Source organism: Corvus moneduloides, chromosome 1 (assembly GCF_009650955.1).
Source record: "Corvus moneduloides isolate bCorMon1 chromosome 1, bCorMon1.pri, whole genome shotgun sequence".
Classification (NCBI taxonomy): domain Eukaryota; kingdom Metazoa; phylum Chordata; class Aves; order Passeriformes; family Corvidae; genus Corvus; species Corvus moneduloides.
The window spans coordinates 72,450,780-72,476,893 of NC_045476.1; the positions used below are offsets into that span (position 1 = coordinate 72,450,780).

At 38.6% G+C, this 26,114-nt stretch overlaps 1 protein-coding gene across 1 annotated transcript in view; it reads left to right on the forward strand.

Moving 5' to 3' along the window:
* The window catches only part of OFCC1 (orofacial cleft 1 candidate 1), a 173,066-nt gene extending 149,069 nt beyond the window's left edge, over positions 1-23,997 (forward strand). Inside the window, exons 20-21 of the mRNA XM_032115778.1 lie at positions 8,853-8,997; positions 12,918-23,997. Of these exons, the coding sequence (XP_031971669.1) occupies positions 8,853-8,997; positions 12,918-12,940 (168 nt within the window). The 3' untranslated portion in view covers positions 12,941-23,997. The remainder of the gene's footprint in view (positions 1-8,852; positions 8,998-12,917) is intronic.
* Positions 23,998-26,114: the final 2,117 nt, after the last annotated feature.

Here is a 26,114-nt window from a genome sequence, read left to right on the forward strand (position 1 = left end):
TTAAAGAAAATTTAATTTAAAGGAAACTGTCCTCAAGGAATCCAAACATAGTTTTCTGCCCGGGGAACTTATGATTCACCAGGGTGAAGACACCAGAGTCTTCGAGCTGGCCAAAGAAAACAAGAGAAGGCATGTGGCCTACATGAACTAGAACTTAATTACTGGAACAAAGAAACTGGCAAATCCAGGTCCATGCCCAAGTCTCTTGAAGAAACTCCGACGTGAATAATTGCCTAGACTTTTGCTAAAACACCTTTTCCATGTTGGAGGCCAACCAGGCAGCCCAACTCCTACTTTCTGCCTGTTAAAATTTAGCTCTTTGCAGAGTCGTGTTTCCCAATTAAGTTCTTCTCAGCTTTTCAGTGGTGAGGTTTCAATCAACTTCCATCAGGCTTTGGAAGGAGGGTCTTTGAACACCCGAGGCAATCTTAACCTAGTGCTCTGTTTCAGCTCATTAATCTGTTTTGTACTTCTGAGAGAGAAGAAATGCATTCTCATACAATGTAGTTTTGTCTTCCCAGGCGAGCTTTTGAGAAGCTTCCAGCATCCATAAAGTAAGAACTGCATAATGTGGATGGCTCAAGCCACTTCTCTGTAGTTTCCCACACCAGATCATAGCATAGCCTATCCCTATAATCCATGACTGAGTCTTACCTCATTGTCTTGAGGTACATCTAATTGAGGAGATCAATGCGTGCTTTACAGTGTTTTTACTTGTAGATCTAAATACAATTACATGTAAGAAATGTGCTTAACTAATAATTGCAGTAAAGCCCATATACAGATCTTACATTTAGCTGATAACAGATGTAATTATACATTTGTGTGTTTTATAGGTCAGGGCTTTCTACTTCAGTTCCAAATTAGGAATATTTAATGAATTTTAAAACTATACAGTGACAAGTGAGATGTTTGCTGCCATGGGGAAAAATACACCTGAGCTTTACCACTTGGCTGCTGTTGACACCTCTCAGGAACATTTTTTTTTTCCCCTTTACAGCAGCTGGACAAGCAGGGGTTCTTGAGTGGGGTTAGAAAATTGTTTTGGAGCTGAAGGGTACATTGCAAATCTCTGTATGGTTTTTAAGAATGTAGAAGATGAAAGGCACCTGGGTTTCTTGGAATAATCTTTTAAGTCTGCTCCCTCTATTGACAGCTTGTTGTGTATAAGCCTTTTCAGTTTGAGTATCTAGAGCTAGTTCTAAAGACTCAGGTAGTTTAGTTTACCTAACCCTAGTCTGTTTTAGGTATTTTGCTCCCAGTGACGCAATGGAAAGATTTTTCTGGATCCTTATAGTCTTATTTGGTCAGAAAACTCCTCTTATTCTAAATTTAATCAGCTTCCATTGGATCACGCATTGGTGTAAATAAGATTTCTCTTTACCAGAAATTTACCTACATAATATAACTTCATAATCTTACCTGTTTTATGCCAGAATAGGTACAACACCTCACCAAAAGAAACAAGGTGGCTTCCTGTTTTGCTTTTCACTCCTCTCCTCACCTTTCCAGCACTGGTAAAGGAGGGAATGCTCTTCTTCCACAGTGGCAAGAGCAGAGAGTGTCATCTATTCTCTCTCCCTGTCATAGGAATGACAGCTGCCTTTCTTCTTTCCTCATGACCAGCAAGCCTCTTTCTCCTCGCCAGAGAGAGGATATTTATATGAAATGTTGTCTTGGGACTGTAGGAACACAACCTGTAAGAAAAGGGGTGGTCTGTGGCAATTGTCATGAGTCCTACCATTGTATATGCATCTGCCTGGTCTGCAGCATCTACAGAGTAAGAAAACAATCAATTTTCACTTATTTTGTTCTTCTGGATGGGCTAGTGCTCTTGTACAACTGCAGAATGCAAGGAGTATTCAACAGCATCTAGGAAGTGGGGGTTACATGCACCTTCTTCCTGTGAAACAATCCTGCTTTTCATTACAGTAACATACCAGAGGTGCAAATGTAATTATTTCAGTGTAAATTTTCATTTGTTTGTTCACTTTTATTAAGAAACTCTGAAGGCATGTAACTCTGAAGATAGCCAAATGAAAAGACTTTAAATTTCTGTAAGTTTCAGGAATCATACCTGAGAGCGCCATAACACTTATTCCTAAATACTGCAGTGGAACATAATGAATTCAGGCATTTGGGGACTAAGATCTATCCATCAGATATTTAATGCTTTGTGCCATTTACAGCATGATGGGTGCTGGTTTTGGTGGGTGTTCTTCAGAAATAGTATGTATAATAAGGGGAAATTAGCAATTTGGCAGAAAACAACACAGAAATGATAAAAACTTTGAAAAAGCATGTGCAAATATAGGCATTGTTCAGAGGGCACCACCAGCACAAGCAGTAGCTTCTTAACATTTAGCTAACTGAGGTGTGTGTGCAGGCTGGTGAGGTCTAGGGCAGTGCTTCTCTTGCCAAACGCACGAGCAAGAGAGCAGCACTGAAATCACCAGGCCAAATTCTACCTCAGATTCATGTGTTCAGCTTTTGGTGACTTTAACTTCAGATATGTTTCTGTATCTGCAGATATTCTTTGACAGGCATAAGAGGAATTTTGCATAATCTTGCTGGGAAGTCCTGGTATGCTTGTAAGAATTTTACTTCATATTTACAGCCCCATCCTACTCTTTTATATTTCAGTGAAAGCAAGATTTTTTCATAGCCCTAATTCAGCAAATCACTTCAGTGTGAACCTAATTTTACCCAAGGAGCCAAAACTCACTTTAATAATACTTACCTTTCTTTTCTTTTCTTTTTTTTTTCCAGTAAGCAAGGCCAGTTTTTAAGTGCTGTGTGTAGAAGTACACTAGCTAGGAATAAATGTCTCTCTAAGCAATAGCTTCTTTAAAATACTTATTTCTTTTAGTGTGGTATTCCCATTAGAGGTCCAGCTTTCCTGGTATAGCTAGAAATTTCACGTCTGGTATGAAAAGTAGTTTTATAGGTTTCATAGGGATGAGGTAAAACTAACTGTTTTAAAAGGAACATTAAGTACAAGGTGACATGTATAAATTGCCTTAGAAATGTTAAATAATAAGATTTTTTTTTAAATGTGCAGCATAAAAATTATAGAGGTTAAACTTGTAGGTGCAGTCTTTTTATCATAAGCATTGTAAAACTAAAAGAATTCACATGCAGTAAAAACCATTTTCCTTTTTACCTATAATATATTTCCCCTTTATAGTAATTCAATTTAAGTGTTGGCTAACCAAGGAATGACCTTCCCAAAATAAATCACTTTTCATGCTTTTCGGTATTCATTAATCTGATGTTATTGTAATATACAGGAAATGATTGAATTTTAACATTTTAAATGTATTTGAAATCCATGCACAGAAAAGTTAATGATAGTGGTACGTGTTTGCTGTCTACATGGTGATAACACCAACTGGGTGATTTTTATCTTGATTTTTGCTGACTGGAGTTGATTTCTTATTAAAAGGGCAAAGATAAGCTACTTTAACTCAACAAAAAATGTTTCTTATTATAGGCCTAGTAAACCTCAGCATTGTAGAGAAAGTTTTTGTATAGTATGATTTTATCTATCAAATAAGCCTTCACAAATGTCAAGGATTCATCCAATTTAAACTCACTGGATACAAGAGATCTGTTTTCCCTAATTGCTTGAAAAGTACCTAGCAGTAATAGGATAAGACAGCGTAGGTGACTAGCCAATTACTTAGTTTAAGCTATTTACATCAATCCATATGCTATAAATTATGTCTAAACCCTCCTGCACTTCTGTAAAAGTGAATAAAATCATTTAAGTTTATTTTGAATACAAGATCAGATATGGTATGCTGAGTGACACTTAAAAAGAATGAAACAGTAACCATAGCTTATTTTCTGAAGCAATCTTGACACTAATGCTAAATTACAGCTTGGAAACATCTAGCATTTTTACCTTTATGAGAAAAGGCTTTTTACATATTTAACATAATTCTAGGGAAAATATACTGGAATTATGTATAAAGATATGTACACTGTAACCAAAGGGCATTTATATTCCCCAGTAGAATACTTACAACAATTTTATTGCCATTTGGTGTCATTTTCTAACAGATATAAAATACAGCCAGTAAACAAACTAGACTTTAGATTTAAGCTGACAGCTGTTCCTTCAGAAGCAATATTCAGATATTTAATCTTAAGAATACTGAATATTTTACAATTGTTTGAGCAAACTATACTTCTAGCATGTGAAGGACCGCATGCTTTTATATACAGTTCTTGGATCTGATAATGACACTAAAAAACAACCTTAGAATAATCTACACATTTGTTGCTCTCATATATTCCCTGGGCAAATCAACAAATTGCCTCATGTTTTATTCTTAATTCCACAAATTCTTTTTTTATACACAGTGTTGCTATGAATATTGGGCCCTATTTTTTTCCCATGTGTGTATAAGCCATGCAGTTGACTCCAGCACAGTTTATGCATATATGTGAGTGCAGCTTTTTCTGGCCCTAATTTCATTAAGGGAATAATTTGGCCACGTTTACTGCAAAAGCCCCACATGCTGTTTTCATAAAGAGTCTCACTTCAGTGGTCATTAGAGGTTTATGGAGGAGAGAAAGAGGGAGGATTGCTTCAGCTCAGTACCTGAGGCTGGTACACTACTTCATGACTTCATCCTCATCTCACCAGAGGGAACAGCACAGCTCTGGCTTTTCTGCAAGCTGGGTCAGCTGTAGGGAGTGGATGAGGACTTTTTGGCTGGGGCAGAGGCTGGGCAAAGGTAATTACTTGGTGTAAACTGACCCACTTTGGCTGGCTTCAGCAGCATCATGTCAGGTCAACCACAAACATGGCCAGTTTAAACCAACCATGAGCTGGTCTCCTGGAAATCCCTATAAAAGCAAGGATTAACAGCAAAGGTTTGTCCTACAGAAGAGTGATTAATGCATGCAGGTGTGTACATACTCCTGGGCTGAATAGGCTTTACCACATGCTGCCTGCCTAATTCTGAGGGTTAATCCTGTCCAATTGAAAACAAGCAATACTTTGCAACTGCATTCAGTGGGAGAATGATCTCTCTCAACATGCACTGAGGTTCAGTTGGGAATCATACATTTTACCAAGTCAGCTAAGGGATACTGCCATGGACATAGGCAATCGGATCAGTACAGCCTGCAAACTTACAGCCCTTTTGTTCAGTGTCATGGCAATAGAGCTGGTTTCACTGCAAATAAGAAGTAAACCAGACTGTTTTAAGTTACTGTTACCAGTATATATTTCTCCTTTAATGTTATAATTCAATTAAAGATAATTAGTTTAAGAAATAAATTAGTTGTCCAGGCAGCGCTTTCCATCCCCCTGAAAAGATGAGAACAAGGAAAAGAGATTTCCTGGAGAAATCTTGTGCTTGTATGCTTTGTTCTTAAATTGATCCAGCTCATCTCACATGTAAACCCTGTCCTGAAATGGACACAGTCTGTTGCTCCTTGCCCTTGTGGAGGGTAAGCCAATCCATCTGCTGCAGATGAAGTGGATGAGCACAACGTGTCTCCGCTGAGCAGAAGTTATTTCTCCATATCTTCTGTTTCATGTTGTTTTCTCTGTCAAGCACAAGATTAGGTCTTTGTCTTTTTTCAGTAAATTGTGGTATAGTTTTAAATGGAAGCCGTGTCTATTAATTGTTAATCTATTATCAACTGCAGTCAAGACTATGTTGCAACAGGATGGAAATGCAGGAGGCAGCCTTGCAGCATGTGGCCATTTCCCCCTGCCCTAGTGTTCTACAGATCTCAGGTTCTATATACTCTGTACCCCAGAAAGTCACAAAGTCATGTGGAAAAAGATTTATTTCCTTCAAGTGGCCATGTCCTGCTTATGTATGGTGGTGTCTGTGCTCTGATAGGAGAACTAGGAAAGGAATGAGACAGGTCCACTACTGGACCTTGTCAGCAGGACTCACTGGCTTTCAGATAACCGAAAAATTATGGAAATGCCAGAACTACAGCATTATAGCCTTGTTCTGTATATGAATATTCAATTTTAAATTATACTTGCTTCTTTTTTACTTGCAGAGAATGTAGGGTGAGGAGCAAGGGTTATCTACTTAATCAACACATACTCAAATACATGATGTTCATGGAAATTTTCATTTATTTTTGCTTGGAGTCCTGAAGAGTTAGAACTGTTTCTGTCAGTTGTTCGCAGAAGGAATGGAAGCAAGTTCAAGCACACCCATTCAGTCTGAGCCAGCGCTCAAGGGGAAAATGCTGCCATAGCTCTCTAGTTGTACTGTATAACAAACAGCAGTGATGATAATTAAGGGGTACTTTAAAAATGTTATTTTGTATTAAAAAATACATCTTTCAGTTTCAACCCACTTTAAACACCAAGATTTGCTGTATTTTCAGTGATTTTCATGATGATCTTATGCTGCAAGGGCAGAACCACTGATTGTTGCAGAAGGTATTTTGTACTTTTAAATGCTTATAATCCTTATTCATCTATCACACAGTTTTACCTGAATCAGCAGTAAGATCTCTGAAGTCAAAGGATAATTGCCAAAACAGCATTAACTTATTTTATCTGAATAAAAAAATAACCTTTGAAAAAGTACCTTGCAGCTACACAGATTGACAAAATGCATCAATTATATTTTTGCTCACTTTATAATTACACTGCAGTAAATGCACAGTGAACTTTACTACATGGTTGATTAACCATAAGGTTACTGCTATTAAGTAACTCTCAGAAACAACAACTTGGACTTTAATTTAAGAACATAACTCTGCACAACGTCTGATCAAGTTTAAAAATCCTACATATCTATACAAGCTTCAATTTAAAGTACACAAGTAAACAATAGCGTTAATTGTAGCAAAGGTTCCTATTGCTTCAGTCAGACATGCTGGGTATGTGAACGATCAGGTTTGAAAGAGCTTTTGGTATGTGTTAACCAGCACCAAAGGAAAGGCTTTTACAGTGAACTCTTAAATGTCCCCTATATCCTCTTTTCTTTTGCATGGAAACAAGTCTTACAAAGAGTAGAGGCGGGAGCTGGGGTTGTGTAGCCTGGAGAAAAGGAGGCTCAGGGATGATCTTACCACTCTTTACAACTGCTTGAAAGGAGGTTGTAGCCAGGTGGGGGTTGGTCTCTTCTGCCAGGTAACAAGCAACAGGACAAAAGGAAATGGATTGGATATTAGGAAAAATTTCTTGACAGCCTGAAAGGGTTTTCAAGGACTGGAACAGGCTGCCCAGAAAAGTGGTTGAGTCACCATCCCTGGAGGCATTTAAAGGGCATGTGGATGTGGCACTGGAGAACATGGTTTAGTGGTGGACTTGGCAGTATTAGGCTTATGGCTGCACCCAATGATCTTAAAGGTCTTTTCCAAATCTACCTAAATGATTCTATAAAATGAAATTAGTTTTCCAGCTTCTGGGGAATTAGGGTTGCAACTCCAGGTATACATTGGTGATATTTCCACAAATTTTTCTCAGATTATTGCAACTGGAAAAATATTTCTGTTTCTATTAGCTCACTGATGCTGTAGGCCTCCTTTATATCTCCTATAATGCAAAACTGTTGCTATGAAGTCCTGCCATGATGTTGTATCTCTTTTTGACCTGCTCTGATGATTGTTTATGCCATGAGAGAAACAGCTTTGGACAACCTAAAACTGGACTATCTCCTAGTTTGAAAGAATAAAACTAAAAAGAAAGTGGCAGCTGTTCTGTGTAAGTGGTATCTAGGTGAGAAGAAAGAATAGTCTGGTACAGAGAAACTTGCCTAGGCGGTAGGATACACAAGACCACTCCAATATTTAGTCTCAGCTTTTCATGTGAGGTGGGGAATATCTGCTACGTTGCCTGTTTCCCTCTGTTCCTGAGGTAACAGCACTTGCTAGCTTCACAGTGTATCAAAACCAGAAATACAATAAAGATTGTAAGATGCTTCAACAGACAGATAATAAGAATACACAAAAAAATACAATAGAAATTAGAGGTTATTCCCTTACACATATCTGTGTTTGTAAAATTTATTATAGCTGTGCTAAACTAGATTGAGAATAGCAAAATTCTTTAAAACATTAGTGTATTACTGGATCAACCTGCTTTTTCATGCTAACATTTGAGTAACAGCAGCTAGAAAGAGCTGAGCTCAGTTACTTCTCAGCGTCTGAAATTTGATTTCTACTCAAATTCATCTGAGAAAAATTTCTCTTACATGGGCATTCCAAAACATGAAAACAATTGGAGTCAGGTCACTCTTGTGCAAAATGCCACCCACATGACACAAGCTGGGGATCTGACATGTGATGTGGTATCTGATGCAGTGCCTTGGCTTTATAACCAATTTCCAGTCCTATAACATCATCTCCTCCTCATGGCTATGATTCCTCTTTGAGTGTATATTCTTTATTCACTCAAATCTTCTCCATGTGTCAAGAACATCATAAGAAGAAATTATGAAAAGCAATGGGCGTAAAAATCCCCATTTGACTGTTTTACTAAAGCATTTAGAGTGAGAAAAATTAGGGGAATTCACATTTCACATGTGTTTAAATTGTTAATCTCACTGCTCTATCTGTGTTAGTGAATACATTTACAGTAAGTTTTACTTTATAATATTTTGGCAGAACTGTTAGAAAAATTGTTATAAGCCCAGGAGTGGAACTGAACCATGAAAGCTAAACTGTAAGCTGCTGCAAAGCTGGGTTATTAGTACGACAGAATAAAATTTCACACTCATGAAAACTTCTAAGCTGTAATATTTTGAAAGCAAGAAGAGAGGGATGGGGAAGGGTACTCAAAGTCATCTGTATACCCTCTGATATTTCACTGAACGCTGCCATAATAATATGTTGGTTTTGTCTGTTCTGTTTTTCAGGCATTTGGTGATATTAGTGAGGAAAGTCTTTTGTGTAATGAAGTGAGCACAGACCAGGAGAGCATAAGGGAGAAGGACAGTGTGCTGCGTACATCTACACGTATCGAGCTGAGGGAGAGGAAAAAGAGTACAGCAAGGTGGCAAGGTATTATTTTCAGTTTTTGTGCCTGGCTGAAAAACAATCCTGATACCTAAATATAAAATGATAGGAGGGATAGAAAAAAGAAAATAATTTTAAAACACAGTTTCTTTTGGGAAGGCTAGGGTGCTATCAGGGAGAGCTGAAATTTCACAGCTGTGTTTTCCAATGTGTCTTCATCCCTGGGTAGTTGCAAAAGTCAGCTGTTGCAAAAGTCCTGAAGGCTGAAGTGCTGTCCTTTACCCAAACAGTCTCACACTTTCCATTCAGAATCTCAACACAGTAATGCAATCCAGAGCGATCTAACTTAGACAAGGACCAGCATTTAAAGTATGCTAGGGGCAGGCTTAAATCAGTTATTGTATATATATTTAGGTATGTTTCCGGACATATTGGTCTAAGTGCAAAAGTCCCAATCTCTCAGACATTTATTGTGTTTTCTACTGTGTAGTGAGAGCCACTGGCCCCCTCACAGTGCCTAGAGAAGTATATGCAGAGTGGAACATCTATGTCAAGTTTTCAGTGAAGTTGCTCCTGACCAAAGGTAGTATCAGGGTCTTTGATGACAGAGCGCTACAGAACACGCTGGGTGTCCTTAGGCATCACTGTTATTGTGAGATATCAATTTCCTCTTGTTCTTTATCCAGGCTTGTTGTACCTGGCTGCACAAGATCTCTGCACTCAGCTGAGTCCTATCACTGTCAGTTTTCTAACGCCCTCTAAGAAGTAAATTTCAGTTAAAAGCACCTTATGTTACTCTTAAATTCACAGTAATCTTGTTTGGTAACAGAGGAACCTTGGAAAGTTCATATGAGCACAAAAGACACTTTTTTTGAGGAAAACTGGTAAATTTAGTGTATGGGCTCTTGCTCCTATATCCCTTTTGTTGGGGGAGGGAGGTCATACACTGTCATTGGTGTCTTTGCATCATCTCTTTCTATACATCCTTTTTTTCTAATCTTCAGGAAATCCCATTGTCTCTGACAAGAGCTAGTTCCTGCAGTAACACATGGTCCGTGGAGTTGTTTACATCGTGATCCACATCCATGGTATCGCTACTGCCTGATAGGATTTACGTTTCTGACGGCCACATCTCTGCCCATGCAGTGTTGTCCTGTGAATACTCCCTTCGTAGCTCCTCTGTGGCTTCAACAAGTGTGCAGTGTGGTGAACTCACGGGATCAGATCACAGATTGGATCATGCAAACATAATTATTTCCTATGACTTTTTTTTCCCTTCCCAGCTGTGGGACATTCCTAGATTTCTCAGGTTTACTTGTTTCTGCTTTTTCAGCTTTGCTTGTACCTGTTAGCTGTGGTGGAGAAAATGTTACTGATTTGTTTTTTAAGTTTCATGACTAAAACATTGACAGTGTTTTCAGTAATTGTTCAAAGCACAATGCTATTGTAATTGCAAGACTGTGAGAATGCCCAGAAGAGGAGCAATGATGGCTTCATCTACCAGTTCTGTAGCCAAGTCCCAACATGCTGCAAAATTTACAAGATCCGAGAGACCGTTTTTGCTGAGGTTTTCGTGGTGGCCATACCTGCTTCCCTGTGAGCTACAGCAGCTTAAAGCAACCTGGAGGTTATGTTTGTGCTTTCTTAGTAGTATTAAAGTTAGAACCAGGCAGTTCTCTTTATTTAGAACCAATCAGTGCCTATTCTATTTGGCTCCATACAAATGTATCAGAAACTGTCCATGTCCCAAAGGCAGGAACTATGAGAGATAACAGAGGAAGGTGGGAAGGGGAACACAGGCAAGAAAGCAAAATCATTCACTCAAGGCCATCAAAGTCAGAGGCAAAGAGAGAAATACAGGGCAGACTGTCAGCATCCTGATTCAGTCTTCCCTTTTTGTCCTGAAAATGAAGCTGGAAATGGGAAGAAATTTACCTTACTGCTATTTTGAATCATTTATGTAGAATTCTGTAATCAATTAACATAGCAATCAGTGACATTTTTCTAGCATGTTATGATTTTCTGTTGTCCCTTTGTTCACACTGGTATGGTAAAACTTTTTCAAATGCATTTGCCTTTGTAAGATCTTACCCAATATCTTGAGCACTGTTGATTAATAGTATTACTTTTATCTATAGTTCTCATCCACCTGAATAAATATTAAATGACCTTAGGTAGTAATCTAAAGGTTTAAATGTCACTCCTGAGCACAGTTTTAATTTGGGTGTGCATGGTTTGGTTTCCACTTCGTGTTGTTTTTTTTTCCAGTTTGTGTGCATGTGCATGTGTGTGATTATTTTATGACTTACACCCAGATAGAAGTGGTATTAAAAAGCTTCTGAATATCTACAGGAATTTATGTGATTTTTGTGGCTTTTATTGCATAAGATATTACTTGGATAACTTCTCTCTCTCATAACAGCCTTTTAATGTTTGCTTTGTCTGTTGACACTTTAAACTTTTCTGCATAACATTGGAAGAGAAACTAACTGAAGAGAAGCCACCCTGTAACCTATTGCAGTTTCTGAGTAACAGTACCAAGATGCTGTGGGCAGCATCTTACAATGTGCATCTCCTTGGCCTCAGTTTTGCCTTTCAACATGACTGACTATAATGGTAAAAATCCCTTTGGGCTATATTATACCCTGGGTTTCTCACCACTGAGTTAAGATATCCCAGTCTGGTTCTGTGAGATTTTGACTTCAGTGTTGGTAATACAATGTTGGAATTTAGTCTGATTGGTAGGACTTTTATGTGTGGAACCGTGGAACCACCATAGCTTGATTCTGATAGGACTGTGTTGATTTTTCTAACAAATGTGGATCTAGTACTGAAACTTTGTTCAGCATGAAGGACTTCACTGACTACTTTTATTCCTCCAGTGATATTGGAATGTCTCCACTTACTTTCACTTGATCTAGGATGTACAGTTCTGTACATTACATATTTGTGAAAGCTGAATTTAAACTATGTTTAAATATTAGGTAAATTTACCTAAATTTTTTTTTTTAAATGTAGCATCTTACCTATTAATATTGATTACTTGCATCCTATGAGTTCCCATGTTTGTTGGTCAATATGCAGTGGATGGTATTGGCTTTGAAATTGTTTTCTGAGGTGCTCTTATCAGCAGCATCATCCATAATGCTCAGTTATAGCTGGATAGTAATTGCCTGTCTACGCAGTGTTCCTTTGCAACAATTTTCTCCTGTGTAGCTATATATATGTAGTCATTACTGAAAAGTGTAAATAAAGAATCCTTTTAGTGGTGTAGTTTCCCTGGGTACCTACTGTGCTCTTATTATCTAAAACATACTCCCCATCTGTAGTTCTGTTCTATTAAAGGATAAAGACATAACTATGAATTAAAAATTAAAATGCTTGTTGTAGATTGGAGAGCAGGGTCTATTAGAATATATCTGGAGCTAGGCTCACAGTACAGTAGATAGATTACACTGAGCACCAGTTAAGCAAGGGGATGAAAAATGAGTGATTTTCATCATTTAGTTAAATATAGTGCTAAGTGGTATGTGCTAGCATTAAATGCAAATTACTTAGCACTTCACCAATCACAGCATGAGAGTATTCCATTGGAAACAGTATTTTCAGTGATGCTCAGTCCTCAGTTTTATTAAATAAATCCACTGTAATGCTTAAGGAAGCAGTTAGAAGATGTATTGCTATGATAATAAAAAGATTGAAAATGTAAAAGTAAAGAGAAGTAGTACCTCATTTTAATAAACGTGCTAAGAAATCCTCCCTCTCTCTTAACAACAAAACTCCAAAGTACTGGTAGATCTATAATTTCCTGTACTTTCTTTAGGTCTTCCTTTCTTACTAATGAATATGACCTTTCCTTTTTTTTTTCTTCTTTATAATGACATTTTTTTTTCTCATAAATCTGCTGCCATGTCACCGAACATTTTGATGAGCTTTTCTGATTCCCTCTTATATCTCCTTGATAGGATATTATTATCCAGTAACCTAAAGATGGGGAGCCTGATCTTCAGCAAAGGTACTTCTTGGCTGCTCAAAGACAATGGAGATGTGAGAATTTACAGCACAAGAGGTTTTGACATTGAGGGCTACCTTTGTATCACGTAGCAACATTTTTTCCTCCATGGCAATGGGTGTTGGAAGACAATCAGATCTGTTGTCTGAAGACGTGGAAGATGTGAGAAGTCATAAACATTTCTGAGTCTCAAACCATTCCTAAGCCACTGCCTCCTCCTAAACAGGAGTCACTTGTCAGGAGCTACACAACAAAATTCTTGGAAATGACACATGCAGGAGATGGTCCAAAGTCTGAACAACAGATGCATCTTCACTATCCAGATCAAATGTTAGAAGGAGAGAAAATTACATTTCAGATATAAAAATTACAAGATCAATGAGCCTATGCATGAAGCTATTTTGAGACCTTCATTTTCTATGTAGTGTCATTCTTTGGGGAATTCAGTTTTGAGTTTCTCTTATGACTAAGTTTGAAAGCTGTTTTCTTTGTAAAGTGTATTGAGTTTGGCTGACATGGAGTTCATTTTCCCATGGCAGTCCTCACAGTGCTGTCCTTTTTATTGGCAGCTGGAAAGGTGCTGCTGCCATGCCAGTGTTATGGCCATTGCTGGGACACGCTCACATTCTCTCTCCAACATTCTCCCCCTCACCAGTAGGCTGGGGATGGGCAGCGAGATGGGAGGGGACACAGCCAAGACAGCTGACTAAAACAGACCAAAAGGGTATTCCATACCATATGGCACCTGCTCAGCACTAACAGCTAAGAGAAAGGAGGACAACAGGGTGGCATTCATTATTTATGACATTAGTGTTCCGGAGCAACTGCTGCAAGTACTGAAGCTCTGCTTCCTGAGAAGTGACCAGACATTGCCTGCTGATGGGAATAAAATCTTTTGTTTCCCTTTGCTTCCAATTTATTGAACTACCTTTATCCTGACCCATGAGGGTTTTTTTTCCATCTTATTTTCTCCCCCCCATCCTGCTATGGAGCAGCTTGGTGGGCAACTGATGTCCAGTCAAGGTCAACTCAGCAATAAAGAGAAACATATAGGAAGTGATGTAGTTAATCTGTTTTTACTACAAATGATGGGTGGAGGTGTTTTGAGTTTTCTTCTGGCCCTACATTTCTGGGGTTCTGTGGAAATTATGTGATCTTCCCAAAACAGGTACTCTTTCCACTTTTGCTTAATGTGTGCTTAACATTTTGGTGAAATCAATGTAGCGTTATACAGCAGAAGTCTTTCCATTAATAGTGTAGGATAATGATATTAGACCTGAAAGTAGTGTTTTGCAAAATATAGACCTATTTTAAAAAGTTTCCTTTGAAAAATAAAATGTATCATTTTTAAAAAATATATGTTAAAAAACAAGGCATTTAAGCAATGCTTTCTTCTCTTCATGCAGTAGATTTTTCATTCTCATTTCCCTGTCTTTTTCTACTTAAATATACACTCCAAAATTGGCCTTTTTTTTTCTGTTTTACTAGAACTTTATTCAAAGTACTTCCTTAAACCTTAAAACAACAGACCTTTTTTTTTTTTACCAATAGAACCTTTCCTTCTCAAAATATTTGAGGACAGTATAATTAATGTAGTTTTTGAAACATAGAATTTCTTTTTTCATTTTCCTGGCTGTCACGTAATGGTTCTGATGCATCTTTCCTGGGTATGCCAATCCTGTCATATACACTAATAGGAAATAATGACACAAGGTTGACTTAACTAGACATAATAGGGCATATTTCTAAAACATTCTGTGTAGGAGATATATGCACAGATCTTGCTACTTGTTAATGAAATTGGAAAACTTCTTCATCTGCACTACGACATATTTATAATGGCCTCCTACTTCAAAGGCACGGAGTCCTTACATAATAAAATAATAAAAATGAAAAAAAAAAGAAAGGATTTTTTTGTCTTCTTATTTCAGATGAATTTTAGAAATTCACCATTCACAGTGAATTTGGAGCAGCAGACAGCTATGATTGTGTCTAAAATCTGTGCAAGAATATGCATGTATGTGTGTGCTCATGTGTACAGAATGAGAGGACAGATTTCAGTGGCAAGGGCTCTGTATTTTAAACCTTTCAAAAGTTTAGTCTGTTGTTGATGCTGTTGAAGTCTTTATTTTCTATCTTGGAATAAAAAATCACTGTTAAAAGGCTTTTGTCTTTTTTCCACAGATATTATCTGTGAATATATTAGAGAGTCTCTGAACTATCAGACAACATGCATTACTTTTTTCATAATATCTTTCAAGTTAGAGAGGAAAAAGGCTAAATTTTTTAATTGTCTCAACACATGATTTTTTTTTCATTAACAAGTGGTGGACAGGAATGGGTTGCAGCCCCCTATTCTCCTCTGCTCCCCCTTCTCCCCCCTGCTCTTTTTCAAGCACTGAAAATCTTACCATGTTACATTTGCCTACCAAGAACACTTAAATGCTGACTTTTCGCTATGAACTAATGGCCTTATGCACATGTATCTACCTTTTCAGGAATGCAACATTTTACCTGAGTCTGGGGCTGAATGTATAAGGTGAAGGCTCGTCTCTGCCCCTCTGACAGCCTGAGGGATTTTAGAAACGGTGTCAAAAGAGCCAATACAGGCATGGCTTGGTCCAAAAGAAAACAGTGAGCACAGATTGAGAGATGTTGCATTCAGGTTACTAATTTCTAGCTTTCCTCTTCTATCCTTGCTATTGTTGTGGACACATGCTCTCCTTTGAGCACAGCTGTGCCACCTGAAGAGATCATCTACAGCTGCTTTTTCATGCAGGAGAAGCTCCCATGGGAGCTTTCCCTCACCCATTTCAGATTGAGCAGCAAATACCTTCTGCTCCAGCTGCTCAAGCTTCACAGGGCCACGTTTAGCCAAAGCAGGTGTGAGAGCATTCACACAAGCAACTCTACCAGCAGTTCTGAGTGCAGTCATCTCTGAGAGAAGGGTGGTGAGGACAGGTGGGAGTGATGCTGTCATTCCCTCATCCAACGCAACTGTGACTGAAGTGGATTTCTGCCCCCTGTGTGTGTGTCTGGTTTAAAGGTTTGTTTGGAAATCCTGTGTTTCTTATTTGATTATGAATGTTGTGAGTGATAAGACAGACCTTGAGTTAGGAGTCCTTACAGACAGCCCACCAGCTGACGATGAAACATGGACTTTAATGCTCATTTTAGACTGAGATTAAAAAGAAAGCAGGAAGTGTGTGCATATTACATCACATAAAATGTAATTTATGAGCTTTTTTTATTATTATTCTCATTATCCTTTCAATTATATACTCTACTGCTGAGAAACTCAACCCGTGCCTAATTTACCACTCACGTACCTTGGGGTAAAAAATAGCACTAAAATGGGAGTTGCCAACCAGCTTCAGACTTAACAACACTGAAGAAGGAATGGAAGCCTCTGTATGTTCCCTGAACACAATGGACACCAGCCTTAAGAAGCAAATAGGATAGTAGTTTCCTCTAGTACCTGTGCCAGCTGCTCTGTGAAGCCGTGCAAAATTCTGTGTGCTGGATAAGGAGTCGCATCCACTCTGCAGGCTGCAGACTTCCAAAGCCCACTCAACAGAGCCATACGCAGTCCCAGATTTTATGCTCCTGGGTAGGATGCAATACAAAGATGCTGCGATAGGTACTGCTTTGGGTGAGGGACCCAGTCAGAGGAGTTCTCAAGGCTTCTGATCAGATGGGACATGAAGAGGAGAGAAAAGGGGCTTCATGCAAGGTCAGAGCTTTGTCAGCTAATACTGCAGTGTTTCTACCGGCTCTACAAGGTTCCAGAAAGGGGAGTGATTTGCCTGGGTAATTAGGTCAGGATTGTAGCAGTTTGGCTTCCTTTTATCCTTGTTATGTGGATAACTCAGATTTATTTTTTCTTCTCCATGGACTCAGCAGTACAATTTCAAAATTGACATGGTGCTTATCAGAAGTTAGTAATTGGATAGTGCAACCCATTTGTTTGATAAAGCTGAACTGTTCATTTTTGGTTTCTAAAAGCTAATAGGCATTGTTCCTTCTTTGACATTTGATTTTAATGGCTGTAATGTTGCTCCTGTCTCAACAGCTATATGTCTGGGTGTTTTCCTTGACTCCACGCTTCCTCTGCAGGAGACTGTTTTTAACACTTTAGCTTCTGGCAAATGTAGTAGTTTCCTCACTCCTCCATATGCTGCAATATCCCATAGAGTTGGCAAAGGCAAAGTGCTAGGATTCAGGGGTGAATTAAAGCTGAAAGCAGCGGCACAGGTTCTCCCAGGTCTGCATTGCTTTAGTTTATTCAGAAATAGTGTAATCAAAAAAACCCCAACCCCCAAATCCCCTCCATTATAGTTTTGCACAAGCATCATCTTAGGAAAGATGGTTAGGTGAGGCAAAAGTTTGGTATAAAAAGGATGTGTAAAACTCCTCTGACTCATTTGCCACTGAAATGTGTTTTCTGAGGTACCACTTTTGTTACTATAGGACTGGGTTATTGCAGCTCCTTTTTCTCCGGCCTTTGAGGAAAATCAATTCATGAACTATGCAACACTGCTTCAAGGCTCTTTTTACGAGACTAGCCTAATCTACATATGGCATTGTCCCTACTTTACAGTCTTTTAATTGGCTACAAGCAGCTTACCATATTGATTGAAAAATTCTTCTTGTTACATTTAGAGCTATGGCTAATTATGATCTTTCTCTTCTCCTTGTCTTCTTGATTTGTAGTTCACATCTTCTCAGGAGCTCACTCTTTTCTCTTTCATCCTGGAGTCTCCTCTACTGGGTCTTATTGCCTCCCTGGTTTCATAAAACCTCATGGCTAAGCTGCTGGTGTTAGAAAGATACTGAATAAGATGAACCTGGAGCTCAATGGCAAATTCTGCTTTCTAAATAAATACTGGAAAGCTCTTGGTAGTATCATTACGTTATCTAAGATTGGTCGTTTAGAGAATATTTCAGTAGCAATATAGAAAATATAAACCAAAAAAAAAATCAACCCTAAATATTTTGTGTATGTTTTATGAGGGCTAAAGAGAGGTTACAGAGAAAAGGTCAGTCGGTAAATAAAATGCATATTTCCTTACAGTGAAATACGGTAGAATCCTTACTCAAAGGGCTGTTAAAAACAATTGTCACTCTTGATAACTGTAAATGTGTAGCAAAGTTAATTCATCCACTTATTGTTATGGAAGGAATACCAAAAGAAAATGCTATGATAAAGTATTATTTTCCAAATATCTGACTGTAATAATTTCTCCTAGATGATCATCCAATGATCCATGAACTAATAACTCCTGCAAAAAATAAAAAAGTGTTAAATATTGCAGGATATCCATCTTATTTTTAAGACTGTTGCATCAAATTGCTGTACAATCCTCACTGCTGATGTAATCAATGGGAAATCCGTCTAAGCAAGAAAAATGTGAAATGGCATGCCACACTGTCATGAGTAAAGCTGATTGAAAAAATTCCACTTGACACCATGTCACAAACTGGGGGCAGAAATTTTAGCATAATTCAGGAACTCAAAAGAGAGCTATTCCAAGACCTGGAAAATGTCATCACTCTCTTTGGAGTAAAATGTGTGAATTTTTTTTATTGTTGCATTCGTTAGTATCCATATTTCCTTCTTTTGTGCCTTAGTTTACACATTTAATTTAAATGAGAGAAAATGTGTTCTGGCTGAATGTCATATACATGTTGTATATAACAGAACTATGATTAACTGTGTGATTAATTACCAGTTGCAACTAAACAATTCAGATGGATAGTTTCATTAAGAAAACAACATGGGGTCATTATAAGGTTCTGGTCGCTGCCCCAAGTCTTAGAAAAAAATATAGTTCTCTGAACCACCAATCTGAACTGGTGATAAAATATCCCAAGTAGGCTCACATTAAGCTGGATAATATGCAGGCTGCTTGATTTGTATTGAATATGTGTCTGGTGGCTGGAACCCACTGTAATGAACTAGCCCACAAATCACGGCTTAATGGGAATCTACTTATACATATTGCTTAATTAAAAGTTGTGAGCTTATTAACATGTGTCTTTGGCACTGAGCTTTGGGGATGTAATCTCTGTGCAAATAAGACTAGGTTGTAAAAGTTTTATAGATTGACAATGATATTAAATTCCATACCTTAATAACCCATCATTTTCTCAAAGTGTGGTTCCCATTCTGTATTTATTCAAAGCTGTGACAAATTGTTTGTTTGTAACCCTTTACTCCATAGGACTTTGTGTGCTTTCTTTATCTCAGAAATGGTATTGCTGATGTCTCTTCTACTTCTGTCCATTTTTTTTGGGTGTTGCTAGATTTCTGGCTGGCATACAAGCTCAGAGACTCTTTTTTTATTATAGAGGCACCCCATGGCACAACACTTTAGTTAGAATTGTGCCAGTGTTTCCATTATAAACCTCTGGTTTTATGGATTTATAACTTTACTGTAAAAATTTGCTTCAGGCTTAAACTTGGACTGGAAGTTCCAAGAGTGGGAGGGAACATTTTTTAACAATTAGAACAAAAATCTGCAGTATGTTGCTCTTGGTTACATGACTTTCTTCATTTCTGTATGGCTAGTTTCAGAAGCCCTTCTGTCCAATTTTCTGTTCAATTTTTTTTTTTTTTTTTGGTCTGTATCACATTTATCTCAGCTAATTCCACTTCATGTTCATTACTGAATTGATATTACTTAAGGAAAAAAAAGGAATAAAGCAATCTCTTGAAATGCTTTAAAAACACAAACTCTTTCCCTATGGAAGTACTTATTTCAATGTATTTGGCACCTCCCCTTAGACACTTGGCAATCTGATTATGCTATATGGGGCAGAAGAAGGGAGAAAATTGGTAAATGGAGATGGATGAGCTTTCAGAGGTTGTTGCAAGATTCTAGTGGTTTTCATGTATATCACATATGCCATAGCTGTCCCTTCAGAAGAAAATCACACATTTTCACATTACACCCTCTGAATCACAGATCTGTGAAAGAGCAAAGCAAAGCTCTATTCTCATTAATTTTGCTGTCTTTCTCTTCAGGAACTCAGCTTGAGAAAAGGACTGTTAACTGTGGATATACCTCTTCCCCTTAATGCCTCGTTCCCCATGCTCTCACCTCAATGTCCCACCAGAGAGCAGACAAGGTTTTCCCTAGCTGACCTGTTTCCCAAAGAAGGGTTAGGAACCATTTCAAACAGATGTGCTTCTTCATGCGAGAAAGTTGTCTTTTTTGCCAGAATCATATCACTCTGAGTAAGTGCAAATGGAACCTGCTCTCCTTAACGGACTTGAAAGTGAGAAGTGAGACCTTGAGTCTCCATGAAGGACTTGAACATGGGAGGTGAGATCAGTCTGAGGGGAACTGCTCTAAGCCTCATGATGTTTACCAGAGGTCTACACAGTTGTTCTACCCTTGAGGAGACAGGAGGGTGTGTGATACACCTTCATCTCTGTATTTTACTATCATGCTGTCCCTAAAAAACATACCTGGGGGACAAACAAGCAAGGATGGGTAGGATTCTGGTATGGCAGATCTGTCATATCTGACATAGACAGTCTGAGACCTGTGCATCTGTGTCTAGCCCGAGGTTTTTCTGCAGCAGCATAAGTACAGAGCACTATTGCCATATCTCTTCCAAGATTTGGTGTTACCAAACCAGGATGGTTACCAATCCTTGGAGATCGACATTGAGACTCTCACATTTGAGTTGCCCTACAAGAATGCATCTCCTCCACCCTGGAATTCAGCTTGTGTTCAGTTGCTGTCCTGAGGCCCAAATGCTGTCGTGCCTTCTAAAGCTTTGGGCCGAGAACTTTGTGGTAGATCATTACCAGGAGCCTATCACAAAGAGAGGTTTGTGTTGAGGAAAAGGAGGGAAGGAAGGGTCTGCCTCTGGAGAGGGTTTCTGAATGGTCTGGATCTAGTTCCTACTCCAGTCTTTTGTAACATGCTGGACACTGCAGTGGGATCCCATTGCAACAAAGCAGCCAGCAGATCTGGACCAGGCTGTGATATCTCACAATCCTGATTTGTACAGAGCCTGACGCAACAGGTGGTCCCTGTGGGAGTTTTTACAGTGAGCATCATACAAAAATGAAGGATTAGTCACAAGTGACTAACAACTAGACAGTTCTTTCTAGAAGATGAATGTGTCCTGGTTGAAGTAATTAAGTATTGTTTTCAATATACATACTAAAATGGACTGTATAGTTACTCTGCGTTCACAGCAGTTAACACAACTGCAGATGACAATTGAATAACCAAACTTATAATAGACTATCCATGAAGGATCTTCTATTTGTAGCCCACAGATTTTGAGTTCTGTACACAAACTGCTTTTATTCCAGCTCCTTCCTTTTTTTGCGTTCATCAGCAGTTCTGACAGCTCAAAAAGGAATTATTTCAGTTTGGCATGAAACTCAGTTATTTTGAACAATTGATTAGAAAAGAATCAAGTCAGATGTGGTTTTGATTTCACACTTCACAACTGTATAGCAAAAAGGAATTTTCAAACAAATGATTGTTTCAACCTGAATTGTCAAAACATTTAATTACAAAATGAATGCACTGACAGCGCTGAATTTCTTGAAAGAAATTATTTTGACAAGAAGTTCAACAACTTGTCTATATTTTCATAAATCCATTTGATGGCACCTTTTTGTCTCATAAAAATTTTCCCTGCTTTAATCTGAAAGCCAAACTATTACGACCTGACCCAAGAAAACAATTAAATACCACTGAAGCCTGGAACTTGAAAAAGCATTTGAAGTGTTGAACATGCTAAGTTTCTGGCCTGATTCCTTCTGAAACTCATTCTTTAGAAATCTACTCCCTCTTAATTTGATTAAGTAGCATTTTATCTGAGACACCCTCCATTGTGAAGAAAAGGAAAGTAAGAAGAGCTAGCTGGCAGTTAGACTAATGAGAAAATGATAATTTCTCTTATACCCTGCCAGGGTCCAGTAAAATACTACTCGCATTAAAATAAAGTTATATTTCCCTAATCTTTTAGAGATGTGTGATTCTTTCAAAATTATATTAAAATCAAAGATTTATTACTGTCCCAAGCCTCAGCCCATTTGTTCTAAGAGGTATGTTTGAATTCCAGGGAAGAAAAAGGAGAATTAATTGCAAATCTGTCTTACACATTTTTGTATCATATCCTTTTCACAATTTTATATTATTTTGTTTTTATAATAAAATTGAAGCTATGTCTTTTGAATATCCTGATTCATTAGGCAGCCAAGGGTTGCTTTGGAAGAAATGTTTGAGTGTTATTTTACCTGGGTAAGAGACTCAGACACAATAACCCTAGCCTTTGCTGTGAAACACAGACAGCTGAGCAATTAACCCATGAAAGTCCTCACTTTGTTGCCCTTCTCATGCACACTGGTTGTGAGAAAGCCTCACAAAGGGCACCCAGAGACACAGCCAACTTGATGCCAGGGTGCAAGGAGAGCAAGGGACAGCCAGCAGGGGTGGTGCCATATGGGACGTGTCCTGGGGTTCTGGTGGTGCACCACAGACTGCCTGGCTGCTTTCATGGGGGGGTCATGGCAGTGGTTGAGTGTTCATGGCAGTGGTGGAGGCTCCAGCAGTGACAGTGCTGCACAGAGTCACAGAATCTCTCATCTAGGGGAGCTTGGTGTGCAGCTGGGCAGGTGCCTTCCTGCTTTTGGGGCTAGCCCATCCTCATCCTCCCATGCTGCCGTGCTTGCTGACTCCCTGAGGCTTTGGAGGAACATGTGCTGGCCACACAAAGGCACTGTACTAATTCTGTAGCATCTGCGGCACAAGTGACCACAAAATGGGCAAGACCTGAGAAAAATCAACCTATTGGTGCAGCTGCCTTCGGCAGGAGCTTTTCAGCTACTGCTCCTTCTGTGCTCCAGATGTCAAGCACAAAGTGACCTGCCAGAGGTAACTGGGGATCACAGACACTCCTGAGCCTTAACATAGGTCCTACCTACACAAAGACAAGCTGAAGCCATTAACTCCACTCTTTTTGGGTCCTCTGCGTATGTGACTCAGACTAACACAGCACAAGAGTATACTTTCTCAAAGCCCTAATTGATATTCAGACATAACTTTCTTCATATTAATGGAATTCACAGTTAATCTTCAGGGAAAAAATTCAGCATTTTTTTGTGAAATTAGGTGTATATTGCTTAATCAAGGCTTTTCTGAATTAATTCACTAACAATAAGTATTCATGCTGATTCTCTTTCAAAAGTCTTTGTTTCAATACAGCTAACAATTTTTAAACAGTTACAGCTAATTATCAAAGAAAAACTAATGAGGCTGTTCATGACAGTACAAGAACAATTTCTGTTAAAATATTATACTTTTTCTATCATTGAAATGCTCACAGTTTTTTTTAGGTTCTTCTATACTGTAGGTATCCCAAGACCAAATTATGTTTTATCTGCTACCCCAGAATGCCATTGAACAGAATTTCATTTTCCATCAAAAACCCTCCGGATACCCCAGTGCTTTACAGAAAGACGTGCCAAATCCTTCCTTCACCAGTCCCAGATCAGCTTTCTGCCCAGACATCGGACCTGACAGAAAAAATGCAATGCAATCCTGACTACAACACCAAGAACTTAAATACAAGAGAAGCAAGGCCAAGAGAAGTGAGATCTAGAGAGACATGAGTAAGTGGGTTCAGGGCCTTAGGGCCAAAGCTGCCTTTGATCAGGCTGAAGTTTACAGAGTGCAAAGTATAGAAAGAGTTATTTCAAACTGTGGAGTAGTGAATGCCCACAGTGCCTGACACCTGGATGTGCATTTCACTGTACAACCTTGGATGAAACACTGCTCTCTCTAAAATCAGCTGGAACTTTGACCATCTACACCAGGGAGCTGTCACGAGCGCTGCATGGCAACCAAAGAAAAGGGGTATGACAATATTGTAGGATGTGATCCCCTTCACCTCACTCAGGAAAATAATCAGTTATTACTCAAGCAACTGAGGCAGAGATAAACTTCTTTGGTGATTAAGACAAACAAGATAGGGCTGCTGGTGTAATATTCTGAGAAAAGCCATTTCTCCAGATCCCATGAAAATGAAAAAAAAGAAGAGACAGAGACCAACAATTCTCTGGATGTGTGGGTTCCTAGATGAAAAATGGGATCCTGATAGTTGAAACTTCTTGAGCTTACTGAGCAGGAACTGAAGGAATACAAGGTAATTTTTTTTGTTTATTCAATAATGGTCTTAGAGGAAGTCAGTGCAGTGAAGAGATAAATGAAAATGTTCTTCCGTTGTTTAAAAACAATGAAAAAGAAATTTATTCTGACCTTAAACAGAATCATGAAAAGATCAGTGTATCTAATTTTAAAGCAAGTCCACATACCCATCTGGGCATATCTAGAACACTTGCTGAAGGACTTACACTGTAATGCCAAAGATTGCATTGTTTTTTCTGGCCTCTTATGAACATACGCAAAAATAAAAGGACTCTCTTTATCCACCATGCAAGTACAGCTGAAATATTGCCAGTGCAGGCTTTTCTGTCTTGTCCTACTGTTCTATGCATCCCTAAAGGTAGGATGATAATTCATTCTTTTTTCCTAGAGCACTCTGGACCAAAATACTAAATGGGAGAAGGACTGAGTGTCCTAATTTTGGGGAATGAGACTAAAATACCAGTATTTTTGACCAGTATCATTGACTAGTAGGTAATCATGAAACAGTAAAAGCACACAGAGCCTAACACAGTGACCACAGAAGACAGAGGGAATATTTCCATTAGCTTCCCCTGGGCCCTTTGTGCTCTTGGGCTAGGTTTGGTCAACCAAAACCAGCAAAAGGTATATCTGTGCTGCAATAGTTGTGTTCCTTCTGAGGGAACTACCTAAAATTGTTCCACAGAATCTTGAGTGGCAAAACTGTAACTAAATCCCTGTGCTACAGGGATTTTTTGTGCTCAAAACCTATCTAAAATATACAATATGCAAAACATTAGTCCATATTTGTAAACATAGCAAGTGCCTTCTAAGGCTCAAAGTCTACTTAAAATGGTCAAAAATGTCTTGCCAACTTGTTACATAGGGATTGCAAGCAAAACATTAAGATCACCTACACTTAAATCCACTGAATTAACCTTTCTAAAAGTAAATATGTATGCTTGGGTCATACTTTCTTCTTTCCTAACCTGGATGTGCCAAGTGATAGGGGAAGAGTTGCTTTTTTTTGGTGTGGATTGGTTTTTTGTTGTCATTGCCTTTTGTTTTCATTTGTTTGTGGTTTTTGGTTTTGTTCATTCGTTTTGAGGTTTTTTATTTGTTTTTGATTTTTTAATTTGAGCTCAGTTGAGAAACCCAAATCTTGGTATTGTCACACCTGATATTTGCTGTATTTCCTATGTAACAGTGTGTTGTATCAGAAGGCTTGAATAAGCATTGTTAGCACCTGAGATTTTCTAATTGCTGGCTATAATGAGCACCTGATGCTCCAAGATAATAAAATTTCTTTTCACCTTTCCCTTGTGAGGACATATTGTGCTGTGTTTCTCTGTGCTGAACAGAAGAGTGACTCCTGGTGCCAGATGAAATAAAATCAAGATATCTCTCAATAATTTGAGAGCCAATATATGTCACTGCTCTAGCTCCCTCTGCTCTTGACATCATTTAAGGATTTCTGTGTGAACCCACCTGGGAATGACAGAGACAGACAGCAATCAAGGCAGACCTTCTTGAAGACACAGCTGTAAATCTGACAGAGAACGAGTTTATTTACTCCTTTGCTTCTTCAGACCTTCACAAAGCCATTTGGGAATTACACTGGGATGGATATGTGAATATGGCCCCTGTGAACTTTGCTTACTGAGAGAAATCTCTTACATTTCTTATTGCACACAATCAGTACATGAAAATTCCTTGGCAACATATACACACAATATCAGGAATTTTACCTCTACTCATCTCAAAATGTAACAAAACCAATGTTTTCTGATAAGGAGGAACTTATAATTAGGCAATGAGTTCACTCAGTGCTGCTGACTCAGCAGTTCTAATTTGTGGGATCTGAAAGCGTCTGCTTTATGAGGAAACAAAGCCTGGACTGGATAAAAATTTCATAGTCTTCCCCATGCTGCTCTCTACCCCTCCTTAACTTGTGAGACCAGATGTGCTTTAGAGAGAGAATCCTTTCTGCC